The sequence below is a fragment of the Schistocerca nitens genome, chromosome 1 (assembly GCF_023898315.1).
Source record: "Schistocerca nitens isolate TAMUIC-IGC-003100 chromosome 1, iqSchNite1.1, whole genome shotgun sequence".
NCBI classification, from domain to species: domain Eukaryota; kingdom Metazoa; phylum Arthropoda; class Insecta; order Orthoptera; family Acrididae; genus Schistocerca; species Schistocerca nitens.
In genome coordinates, this window is record NC_064614.1 from 126,160,066 (window position 1) to 126,173,692 (window position 13,627).

Consider the following 13,627-nt stretch of genomic DNA (forward strand, 5'->3'; position numbering starts at 1 on the left):
CTGTCCACGTACACTAAGTTCAATTACTGGATTCAACACTTTATTTACATTGTGTGTATCTTCTCTCAGTAGTTCAGCCCTAATATCTTCACTTTCATACTTAATCATTTGTATTCTCCTATTTGACCAACAAATGGGTCCCAGCTGGAGATGTGAAAGTCAAGGACAGTCTACTAGAAGAGGTCAGTGAATATGTCTACCTTGGCCAGATTATAAATATGAAGGGAGACATAAGGCCAGAAATCTATCGACGCATCAAGCTTGGCTGGCAAGTATTCAGATCAAAAATGCCAGTAAATCTGAAGAAAGCAGTATTTGATCAATGCATTCTTCCTGTGATGACGTAAGGCTGCGAAACATGGATACTGAACTCATTTACAAAAGGGAAACTTAGGACAGCACAGAGAGCCATGGAGAGATCAATGCTGGGCTATACAAGAAAGGACAGGAAAAGGGCAGATGACATCCGGTCTGTGACGAAGGTTAATGACATCTTAGAGAGAGTAGGTTCCTTGAAATGGCAGTGGGCTGGCCACGTCGCAGGAAGAAAAGAAGACAGATGGACGAAGCTAGTACTGGAGTGGAGTCTGAGAGAGCACCGGAGGCCTAGAGGAAGGCCACCAGACAGATGGGACAAAGACATCAAGAAGATCGCTGGTAACACCTGGCAGAGAACTGCCCAAGACCGACCCACTTGGAGAAGACTTCTGAAAGCCTTCCTGAATCCACGACTCGAAGAGGCCACATCATCTAATGATTGAATTGGCTGATGATGATGATGATGATGATTTTACCCAGTAGACTTCCCAGACGTTCTGGAGCAGATCTCATCGAAACTCCTAGTCTGTCATCCATATCTCTGTGTGACAAATAATGCCAAACTCTTCCATCATCTACTATCTGCTGGGTATGTCTACCAAAATCATTTTCTCTCCTCTCATCATTTCGAATCTGATCATTACACCAGTAATTTCTCGAATGTTCATCTCCTCTTGTGTGTCGCCGTTGATTGTCACATTGTAGGTCCATAATTATCTTGCTGGTGCATAATTTCATTGAAACAGTTCATTAGGATGAGTTGAGTTTCACTCTGATCCACTCAGTGTTCCTTCATTATATATTTCTTCTAAATGAACAACAACCCATTATAACTCATCAAAAGCATCAAAATTTCACAATGCTAACTGTTTCCTTTCTTTCCATGGTAAATGCTTTATCAAAATTATGATTAAATTATCACCACATAGGATTGTTCAGATAATTACTGTATTTCCAGTGATTTTGAAGAAATCCACGCATCGACTCCTTGTGCTGATCCTGAGTATACTGATTGGATACACAGTTTCCCCATGTCCTAGCACCTGCATGCATGTGCCTTATACAAAAATATCGATTCTTTTCTGATTCATTTTGAATTCATGCAAATACAACTTTAAATTGTTTCATGAAATCCACCGGATGTAATTGTTTATATTGGTCAAATTCTTTAGCTGTCCTTGACCAAGCACAATGTTAACAAGGTTTTTACAACAACCTGTACCATGATTTTCTTGCATTAAAATTTCAATTTCTTGTTGGATAATGTTTGGATCTACTGGGGTATGGCATATTCTTACATTCTTAATTGTGCCAGTGTCTGTATTTTTGATCCTAGATTGAAACATTGTTGCACACCTGATGCTACTTTAATGACTGATTTCTTATTTTATTGACACGCAGTTTGAACTAGAAATACCTCCTTATTTGTAATGACACTGCTCAGTAAAGTTCATTTAATACTTCTTTTTGTGAGTTGACTTGTTTCTGTATCTTAGTTACATCTGCTTCAATCTTTTGATACTGTGCTGTAACCTTGTGCATGACTCCTACAATTCTGAACAAAATTATTAAACTGACCCTGAAACTCATTACAAAATTCACTACCTTTTGATCAAACATTTTGTCCAGTTTTTAGTATGTTGTTTGAATTTTTTGTTCAGATTTTGCTCATGATCATAGTTCTTTGTTCAAATCAGCGTTCAGTTTTTGAAAAAACTGCATCAGTACATCCTCGTTTCCTACAAACCTCAACCCTATTGTTATCTGTTACTGCGTGGCTTGGTTCAACATTTACAGTCAAGCTTGTATTTCCACTTCCTGGGGCACACCACTGTCCTGATTAAGACTGTCCTCTCTGTTGATTATGTTATCATTCTCTGTTTGACTAAACATTGTTGTTCAATTATATACTGCACACACAAATTATAATTAAAATGAGATTATTCACAGTCTACCAACATTGCTTGGAAGTCGAGGTACCACTAAAAATGTCTAATTGACTCACCATACACAGATGCTGGCACTCGAGCTCTGGATCCAAAGATCATTTCAGAATGTGATGTCCTTGTCATCGTTCTTCATGTATAACAACACTGTCAGTATTTCTCCAGACCTGCTATATTTACATTGCAGTCTCTACTTGCTTTTCCAACCAACTTTCCGTACAGCTAATCTCATTAAATAATCCCTCCAGGGCTACTACAATGACTTATTTCAAGTGAGAAAATTGCTTGTTAAGGGCCCATGAATTATGATTTATTCAAACACTCAGTAAATATTAACACTTTTGATAACATTCAGCATTTCAATCTACATGCCACAATTTGATACCGATCACTTCCACACTGAAACATAAGCAATGGCTGATCGCTGCACTATGGCAGAAACATTGCCATGTGAGGTCACTGTACCATCGCAAACTTTTAAATATGTTCTTACAGTTTGACATGAGCTGAAGCATAGTTTCACAGTATTCTACTTGATAATGACCACACAGCCAAAATGGAAATAGTGGGTGTTAAATAAATAACTTTACAGTCAAAGGCAGCCATGATGTCCTTAAGGAATTTAGGAATATAGTACAACCGTCTACGTATTGCAAAGACAATATTAGCTGAAGTACAATGAGCACAGGAACTTCTAAGTAGTTATTCCTCCCATGATCCATACACAAATGGAAGGAAGAGTCCATGATCCATGGTACAGTCAGAAACACACACTATCATATACTGCATTATGGTTTACAGAGTATATATGTAGATGTTAAAAGAATAATTTTCTCACTGTGTGCTTTAAATGACATATTGAAATTTTCTGTTTTAGAGCAAAATTATCCTATAGAATGGCAAGGATGAAAAATATAGTGACAATGGCTCAAAGCCACCCATTACCAATTACTGATTTTTGTTATATGTAAATTGAAGGTGGAGTAAGGAGGGGTGGGAAGAAAGGAAAGGAAAGAGAAGGGATTACTGATGGCAGCTGCATCAGGACATTACGTGGAATCAGCGACAACAAGTGAAAATGTATGCCGGAACAGATTGGAACCCTGGATCTCCTGCTTACCAGGCAGGTGCGTTAATTACTACGCTATCCGGGCTGGCTGGAGTGTTATCGTAACTGTGCAGACTGTCTCAGCACACCTCACAGCCAACACACATTACCACCGAGTGCTAGCTATCCGCATTAATACAACTGATTCGCCTAGCTGGGCATGGATCCACCTTCTTCAGTGTGGATACACAAGTACATCCAAGCATGAGGAAATGGACAGGGACTGCAGATAGATGGTGCTCTGTGGGAATGTGAGTCGGCCGTGGGGTGTGCCTTGGTAATCTGTACAGTTGCAATAACACTGTGTCCCGATGGTGCATTGGTTAACGCACGTGCCTAGTAAGCAGGAGATTCTGATTTTGAATCCTGACCTGGTACACATTTTAACTTGTCGCCACTGGTTCCGCTTAATGTCCTGATGCATCTGACATCAATGACATCAATAACCCCTTCCTCTTCCTTTCGTATCTTCCCCCCCCCCCCTGCCCCCGCCCCCTTCAATTTCCATGTAATGTATCACAGCTGCGGATTTTGCGTAGAGTGTGTTCTTTTTGGCATGTCCAAAAGCATGGACACCATGCATTCATATAATCATATAGCTGTCTTTTGTGTCTGGTGCTAGCTACCCTTCAATCCTCCATTGTGCGCTATAGTGACCAAGTGGTGATAGCTACTGTGATTGTGGAGATATGAGTGCTTGTGTGGTCACCAGACTGTCTCTTTTGCATCAGTGGATTTTTCAAGTGAGAAACTCAAGATTGTTCTTTAATGTTCTTAGGTATTTATGAGTACTCTCTAATGTTAACAAATGTTTTTGAATGTTCCGCAGTATTCTCTCTAGATTATCACTTTGAAACGGCACATATCTCATTGATCTGCACTGTGGCATGATCTTGATAGACAATGAGTTGTGCAAGATAATAAAGAGAGAGAAACAACTCATAGAAAGGCATATCCCCTTATATAGAGAAAGCATGCAGACAAAGAATAGTTGCGTGAAAGGATAATTTTGGCAAGAAAAGATAAATCCCAGTCAGAAAAGCTCCTAACAGAGTTCCTGAATTCAATGTTCCCAGTACACCCTTGCAAAAAATGTTTCTATAAAACTATGTGAACCAGAGAAATTAGTGGAAAAGGAATGTCAGTATTCACACCACGAATTCCATTCATTTCAACGTACCATCTTGTTTTAAAAGATTCCGATTTCCAGTGAGATTAGTGTACAGCATGACAATCAACAAAATTCAATGGAAAACATTCTAACATTGCGGAGTGGATTTCAAAAGTCTTGTATCTTGTATGGACAACTGCAAGTAGCATGTTCGACAAAAACTTTTATTTCAACCTCAAAACTTATCCAGATTTGCATCCAAAAGCAAAGCAGCAAATCTTATTTGTGGCAACATAAGTTAGATGAATAGTATTGGACAGACAAGAAATCTGTGGCACAACATGACTAAAAGAATTGATTGGTTGATAGGACATGTTCTGAGACACCAATGAATCACCAGTTTAGTACTGGAGAGAAGTGTGAGTGTAAAAATCATAGAGGGAGACCAAGAGATAAATACATGCATATTAACACAGAAAGATAATATTCTGAATCCAAATTAGGACAGAGTTCCTTGATCATTTTGCATGTGTCATCCATCCCAGTGCAAAATATAAAATATTTTATCAGTGAATCTTCATGTAATATGTGACCAATAACTAGCCTAGCTATCAAAGTGGCATTCATGTTCAAAGGCTTGCAGCAGCTGTGACCCAGATTACATTTATTTACTTTTTAGAACATTAAATTATTTTTACATATTTGGGATTGGACATTACAGACTGTTTTAAGATTACAAATCAGATTTCTGTGTACTAACTAGAAGTTTATCTGGCACATATCTTGATTGTGTGGTTGAGTTTAGAGCCTTGGCCAGAATGCTGACACTATCAGCAAATATTAAATATCGTTGTGATATCTGTGTAAGGCACGATCAGATGGAGTCTTTGTATAGAATGTTGAGGAAGATACAATCAGTATGTCACCATTGTATACAGAGTGTTAGGGGTATAAGTGCAGATATTTCTGTTGATGGTGAGGATGGGGGTGCCGGGGCGGGGGGGGGGGGGGGGGGGGGGGGAGGGGGCATGGGGGGGGGCAGCGCCAAGTGTACTGACACCATCAATATTCACTTCATTTACAGACTAATAATTGTAGCTGTTACAAGTAATATGTTCTTAGGTTGGTTGGTACCTCCAAATACGCATGACACAAGCAAGACATTAACATTTATTTTCCCCTGGGTAACAGGTCAGGTATTAAAAATGTAGGTTGCAGAGCAAATAGTCTATACTGACAGTAGTCGTCCACTTCATGGTGCAGTTACAAAAACATCAGGTAGTAAATTATGTGATATGTTTGTGGGAAGACTGTTAGATGCAGAGAAAAAACAACTAAAACACTGAAGTGGGTATGTATTAAAGCACCAGTTATCACAATATCTGTACCTACACCCTGAATGGACGGGGAAATGAGTTTCTAAAATTTTTCATGTCAAAAATCTTTGCTGAATCAGGGCCTTCCTGTTGCTTAATTATGCTCCCAGAATGAGATTTTCACTCTGCAGCGAAGTGTGTGCTGATATGAAACTTCCTGGCAGATTAAAACTGTGTGCCGGACTGAGACTCGAACTCAGGACCTTTGCCTTCCGCGGGCAAGAGCTCTACCAACTGAGCTACCCAAGCACGACTCACACCCCGTCCTCACAGCCTTACTTCTGCCAGTACCTCATCTCCTACCTTCCAAACTAGGTTCGCAGGAGAGCTTCTGTAAAATTTGGAAGGTAGGAGACGAGGTACTGGCAGAAGTAAGGCTGTGAGGACGGGGCGTGAGTCGTGCTTGGGTAGCTCAGTTGGTAGAGCGCTTGCTTATTTATGCAGTTTAAAAGTTCATCTGAACCAATATTTCTATTCCCTTAAAAGAGGAGAGAGAAAGATTATTTCAGTGAGACATCAGATTTTTTATAAATTTTTTTTACTAAGAAAGATTTGCATAAAATTAACGAAATTCTCCAACTGCACGTGACAAAATGTGAGAGTAATATCAAAAAGGGAACACCTTCCTGATATCTGCATCTCTTCCATTGCTACTAAGGAGCTGCAATAAAATTACAGCAAATAAGTGAAGTGAGTGCTAAAGAACTTGGGAATCTGTTGCAGTACCAAATCTGTTGATTAAATAAATTGAAATGTTTAAAGTAAAATATCCATGCTCCCCCTTTTTTTAAATTCCTGTGCTTCCGTGAATGTTGCTGATGTACAAATGAGATGTATGCAGACCGAACACATATATTCACTTAGTGCATGGTCTTGAATATTAATCACAAATTATTCAGTATGTATTTCCTTAATCTTTTCTTAAATTCATTCACTGGTGCAACAATGAGCTGTTTATGTAAGTTATTAATGATTTAGTTGAATTGAAATATCACAAAATATCCAATAGTTGATATAGCTTCTCTTGAATTCTATTGTAGTAATATTGTTTTATTAGTAACTGATGATATTATATGCCAAAAATTGCACATTTTCAATTAAGTGTTTTTGTACACAGAAAAATTAAGCTTTGTCACCAAGACATGGAAAGGAGGATAAGAGGTGGATATTCGTCTGAGGACGCCTGGAATATGACGTCTATAGAACTTGTACAGTGCGCAGAGGTGAGTGTGTCTTCAACTGAAACCAAATGACGTAATCCTTCTAACTTGCATTCGTAGTACTACTTTTACTCTGTAAGCTACATTTACTTATTATTAGACATTTTCAGGCTTTTTACTTTTTGTGAAGGGGAATGTTAATAGAAAGTAATTTAAGGGATTGATGGGAGGTAATTTTTATTTGAAATCCAACTGAGTTTTATGTTAATTAGAGTTACTATATGCAAACGATATCAAAGGAAAATTCGGTCAAGAAAACTAATAAATTATGAGATTGAACTGCTGGCCATTACTTATTTTCAGAAGAGTGTATGTGTTGCTCTTCCTATAGACAAACATAAAACTAAAAGCGGTCCACTACCTAGATTTCAGAACTAATACTTACTTCGTCAAGAGGAGCGAGGGATAGTTTGGGGAGAGTTAAAAAGAAAGTGCTGCCCACGCATAACCCCAAGATGAGAGAGATCAACCTGTAGTTGAGGACAAGGGTACCGTACACCAACGCAAATTAGTATCAAAGAAAATTTGCTTATAATAGAAAGTGAACTCCAATTAATTTTAGGTGTAAATTAAACCTAGCATAAACATGGCTTCACTAAGCAAGATATCTTGTGACAACAATAGTGATAACAAAAGTTTCTGGAGCGAAAAAGGAAAAGCATGAAATGGAGTAGTGTGGAAGACAGTAATGGTTGATATGCTGGAACATAGCTCAGAAAGCTTAACCACGAGTGACACAGTGATACAGATAGGAACTACAGCTATTTTATGATGGCTGTTATGTGAATTTCCATTTTGGACTACAAAGTTAAATTTTCTAAATTGTACATAGTACCATCAGAAACAACAAAATTTTTAATGTGTTTTAGTTGTTTGATCACTTCCACTTATTTCTGTACTGACTCATTTTCAGCCAACATTTTCTGACTTGAATTAAATACTTTTGAGTTTTAGGCAATATTGCACCATTAAAAAGGTTTTTTAAAAAAGACAAAAACAGTTACTTTAGCTAAAGCATGTTACACAATTGGAAGCTGAAGCATTTTACACAACTAAAATGGAATACTCAAATTTCTTAAAGCTAGCAGATCATGACAGAATGTTGATAAAGAGTTAATTAATGTGAAGCCACTTTTTATATTTATTTACTCTTACTTTGCAGAAGATGTCACAATAAAAAATGACGATAAAGCTTTAAATTTTTTAATGTAAAAATCATAGGTATTTACAGATGCTCTCTTTGCTTAAGGAGTGAAGAAACCAGTTTGTTTTGGTCACTGTAAATAATACCAATAGTTATTAAACACAGACTCAAGTACAGTTGAGAAGCTGGCAAATAAGCTACTAATGGTAAATAAAAAGCAGCTATTTAGAATAACTAAGGAAGCAGTGTGTCTTTCAGAGCAGCAGCTTTTCGACTAATTTCAGCATGTTTGTTTTAACCTGTGTACAGAATTTACTTACAGTTAGTTGACGATGCAACATTCAAAATTAATTTCTCACTACTACTTCTCTTTGTCAATGTATAACTGTAATCAATCTATAATCTTGAAGGCCTATGTGATGTAACAGAACACAATGAATGAATGAATGAATGAATGAATGAAGAGACCCGAAGACAGGAGCAGCAATAACATCTCTTTGACTGCAATAATCTGCTGTCTGAGGGTTGGCACGAATTCACATCTAAAGTTTATCAATCCATTTGGGGATTATCCACAGTCTGTTTGTTGTTGTGGCCTTCAGTCCGAAGACTGATTTGATGCAGCTCTCCATGTTACTCTATCCCATGCGAGCCACTTCAACTCCAAATAACTAGTGCAACCTACATCTTTCTGAATCTGCTTACTCTATTCATCTCTTGGTCTCCCTTTACAATGTTTACTCCCTCTTCCCCCCCCCCCCCAATGCACTTCCTCAAATGCTAAATTAGTGACCCCCTGATGTCTCAGAATATGTCCTATCAACTGATCCCTTCTTTTGCTCAAGCTTTTAATTTTCTCCTTTTATCAGTTAAATTCAATATCTGGCCTGTTATCCAAGGATTCCTACAAGTTTGTTGTCTTTTTACCTATGAAAGCCTTGTCTTTTTACCTACTTGATCCAACGTTGCCTTCAGTATTTCATGTCTCAAAGCTACCCATTCTTCTGCTACTGTGTTTCTTTCCCCTGTTCCAGTCAACCGTGGCCTGATTCTTTCTCTGAAGCTATCAACAACCCCTGGTTCTTTCAACTTATCTAGGTCCCCTTCCCTTATTTTCTACTTTTTTCCCAATTTATTCAGTTTTATGTGATTTTTCAATTTCTCCTGGCATATTTGTTGCTCGAACAGTCCACGGGTATACTGCCGGTTCATAGGGTCCAACGCCCACGTCTTCGCGACCGCTGGCGCGGACGGCGAAGAGAGCGGCCCGCGGGGGGGAGGGGATTTAAATCGGCCGCCCGCCCTCAGGAGCTCATTCGGCAGCTCACCTGACGATGGCGACATGTCTGATCGCCGTAATATTGTGCCCATTGGACACTATGAACCAGCAGTATACCAGTGTACTGTTCGAGCTATTCAGTTTTAATCTATAGGCCGTAACCTATAAATTGTGGTCAGAGGCCACGTCTACCCCTGGAAATGTCTTACAATTTAAACTCTGGTTCCTAAATCTCTATCTAACTATTATATGATCAAACTGAAACCTTCTGGTGTCTCCAGGTCTCTTTCACACATACAACCTTCACTTATGATTCTTAAATCAAGTGTTAATGATGATTAAATTATTCTCTCTGCAACATTCTACCAAGCGGCTTCCTCTTTCATTCCTTTCCCCCAGTCCATATTCACCTAGCATTTTTCCTTCTCTTACTTTCCCTACTATCTAATTCCAGTCCACCACGACCATTAATTTTGGTCTCCCTTAACTATCTGAATAATTTCTTTTATCTCATCATACATTTCCTCACTCTCTGCGTCATCTGTGGAGCTAGTTAGCTTATATACTTTTACTACTGTGATAGGTGTGGGCTCCATGTATATCTTGGCTACAATAATGCGTTCACTATGCTGTTCATAGTAGCTTACCAGCATTCCTATTTTCTTATTCATTATTAAACCTACTTCTGCATTAACCTTATTTGATTTTGTGTTTATAACCCTGTAGTCACCTGACCAGAAATCTCTTGCCTCGGAACCTCACTAATTCCAACTATTTCTAACTTCAACCTATCCCTATCCCTTTTTAAATTTTCTAACCCACCTGTCCGATTTATCAATCTAACAATTCATGTTCTGATCTGTAGAATTCCAATTTTGTTTCTCCTGATGACGACATCCTCCTGAGTAGTCCCGATGTGGTGATCCGAATGGGGGACAATTTTACCTCTGGAATATTTTACCCAAGAGGACATCATCATCATTTAACCATACAGTAGAGCTGCATGTCCTCAGGAAAAATGACAGCTATTTTCCCATACTTTCAGCTGTTTACAGTACCAGCACAAAAAGGACATTTTGGTTGATGTTACAAGGCCCATGCAGTCAATCATCCACATTGTTGCCCCTGCAGCTACTGAAAAGGCTGCTGCCCCTCTTCAGGAACCACATGTTTGTCTGACCTCCCAACAGATACCCCTCCGTTGTGGCTGCACCTATGGTACGGCTATCTGTATCGCTGAAGCTTGTGAGCCACACCACCAATGGCAAGGTCACGGTTCATAAGTGGTGTATCGATAGTCTGTGATATTGATATTGTACTGGTGAATTGTTACGGTGAGCATGGCTAGCGAATAACATAGGTGAATGCAATGTTTACAAATTACAACACTAGTTTCTTTAGCCTGTCACATCAGTCCTAAATTGCTGATAATTGGAACTTCAGACTGAGTTCTCATTAACTTCCATAACCATAGTACAACAGCCTTTAGTAGTTCAAGTAATACATTTCATTGAATCAGATTAAATGATTTGCAATCATATGTGGGAAATTCACTGCCCATCCAGACCTGCTCCTCCCTTAACAACTTCTGGACACACAGCGCCTCTCCCTGCCTTCAGTTACATGTGCAACCCTTCCTTCATTTCCAGAAATACCACCCACACCAACATTCCATGCATTTAGTTAAGGTAAGGCTTAGAGGCTGTAGTGTTACAAGTGTTCATGAGTGACTTCTTGCTGTTAGTTGAATTCCATTCCCTGCCTTGCACTACTAGAGCTAGAATTGTGAATAATATCATCATTTATCCACACCTTTTGTGTAACACACTTGTTTTTAACATTTGTCTCCTTCCCTTGTTCTATTCGACAGAATTCATAGTTTCGTTGATCACTGTTCAATGTAATGTTGTAGTTGTTTGTAGGACTGAAAATAGTTTATTAACTCATAACTGTTTTCTGTAGATATTATAATTAATTTGTTGTTGATGATTGCAGTCTCACTGCCGTGCATTCATAGTGGAAAAATTTGCTGAGAGAGTATCCAGTTTGGAAACATCAGATGCTCTTCGAGCTGTTTTGGCCCAGCTTTGTGAATTATATGCCACCTACTGGGTTTTGCAACGGTCAGGTGACTTTCTTCGGGTTAGTATACAACTTGATATTAGCATATATATTTGTCAGAGGCTGTTAACTTTGAAAAGTGATATCATTCATGTGACTTCAGGAGGGCGATCCTACTATCAGGTGTAACACAGTGTGGCAAAGAATATATTATGAAATTACAGGTCAGGCCACTCTCATTTGTTCCTTTCATTTCAATATTTCTCTCTCATTTCCAGTTTGCTGGAGCCAAGCCTCAAGACATAGAGGATGTGCAGCTGTGGATGGAATCCCTCTTGACTTTAATACGGCCAAATGCAGTCGGTATTGTAGATGGTTTTGATATCTGTGATGAAATTCTGCGCTCTACATTGGGTTCCTGGGATGGCCAAGTGTACCAACGTCTCTTCGATGAAGCTTTAAAAAGTCCACTCAACAGAGAACCTGTCAACATGTCCTTCAAAAAGTACATGGAACCACTATTCAAATCCAACCTGTAATCTGATGGAGAGACTCCTCACTTAAAAACCAAGGCACTATGTTGTACTTCAGTGTAGTTTTTATCACAACTACGATAAGCATTTATTTTTTATAACTGTTTCTCTCTGATTTTGGTATCAAGACTTTTTTATTGTGTACATTTAGGGCAAGGGATGAAATGCTGCATAATAAATGTGATCATTTATTTTTCTAATGGTATCCACACTAAAGGATTCCAAAAATTTTTATGTACTAGTTAAATTTGTCATAAATTTTATATAAAAGTTAAATTGCTAAAACTATTTTTATATTACATTTTTCGTACTAATGTATGTAAATAAGAAAACATAAAAGTTACAGAAAAGTTAAAATGTAATGTTGTGCAGTTAATGTAGACTTGGGAGTAGATAGTAACAGTCCTGTTTCCTGGCTTGTCACAGAAGTAATACTCATAATATCAGAAATACAGAATAAAGTACAAAATTTTAGTTAATATACTGTCAATTACTTCCGAGTTAGTCTCAAATAAAATGTATTTAGGCTTGTTAATAATCTGACATTAGTACTATGTACAGTGAGACTGTAAAGCATATTAAGCACAACTGTTAAATATGTGTATGCATTTCAGTAGCATGACTTTTATTTTCATTTATCTGTTACACAAACTTGTCAAATAACCAGCCACAATAACAGTTGGGGTGATAAATTAATGCCAGGAAGCAGAAGTTATTTACTGAAAAGAATGTTGTATCTTCTGACGATAATTGGAGTTTCCAACACATAAGAAAGCAGCTTGAAGTATTAAACACATTAATAAATAGAAGTGGACACTTCGTCCATCAGCAAAGTGATGGATGGTCAGCTGCCCCTTATTTAATAGTAATCTATATGTTCGACATGTTTTTGTTCATATTGCTTTGTTAACTGCGTGTTTTGTGTAACTGGCAGCCTTCTGTGTGGTCAGACCGATAAGATTCAGTTAAGTGATGAGACATAATCCTGTGCAAATCTCTAGTCAACTTTTATTGATGCATACTGGAAATTTCAGGTAGAAGACCTGAAATTTTCCATATGTCGGGGGTGTTTTGTGTAATTTTTCTTTGGTCTTGTTATCAGTATTAAACTGTAAAAATACAGCTGGACAAAATAAAACTTGAAAGTATTTTTTAATAATAGTTTGAATTTTTCTTATCAGATGCTACGCGTTTTCAGCTTACGTTTCACATTACGCACATAAGTTTTTGTTTCCTATATGCATCATTAACAATGTTACAAAATTCATGTGCAATTCTCTTCTTAGCCTGACTCTAATGCATTATGAACTGTGTGATCTGGTGCAGCTTTGAAGCAGTGGATTATTAAAATATTTTTAAGAGCCATTCTCAGGTAGCAGAGAAAGTATTATTGTAGTAATTGCTCACTTGTACAGTCTTTTCTCAGCTAAATTTGTTTCAAGTGTTGATCATTTTTAGAACTTTTATTATGTTATCAGAGATCATAATTCTCAGCAGACCCAGATTTGATCTTTCTTCTGTTTGTGTTGCA

General features: G+C 38.0%; 1 protein-coding gene across 1 annotated transcript in view; it reads left to right on the top strand.

Annotated features, from left to right (window-relative positions):
• LOC126242756 (probable peroxisomal acyl-coenzyme A oxidase 1) overlaps positions 1-13,257 on the top strand; it is an 87,104-nt gene extending 73,847 nt beyond the window's left edge. The window contains exons 11-13 of the mRNA XM_049948114.1: positions 6,977-7,082; positions 11,498-11,644; positions 11,842-13,257. Of these exons, the coding sequence (XP_049804071.1) occupies positions 6,977-7,082; positions 11,498-11,644; positions 11,842-12,102 (514 nt within the window). The 3' untranslated portion in view covers positions 12,103-13,257. The remainder of the gene's footprint in view (positions 1-6,976; positions 7,083-11,497; positions 11,645-11,841) is intronic.
• The last annotated feature ends 370 nt before the right edge of the window (positions 13,258-13,627 follow it).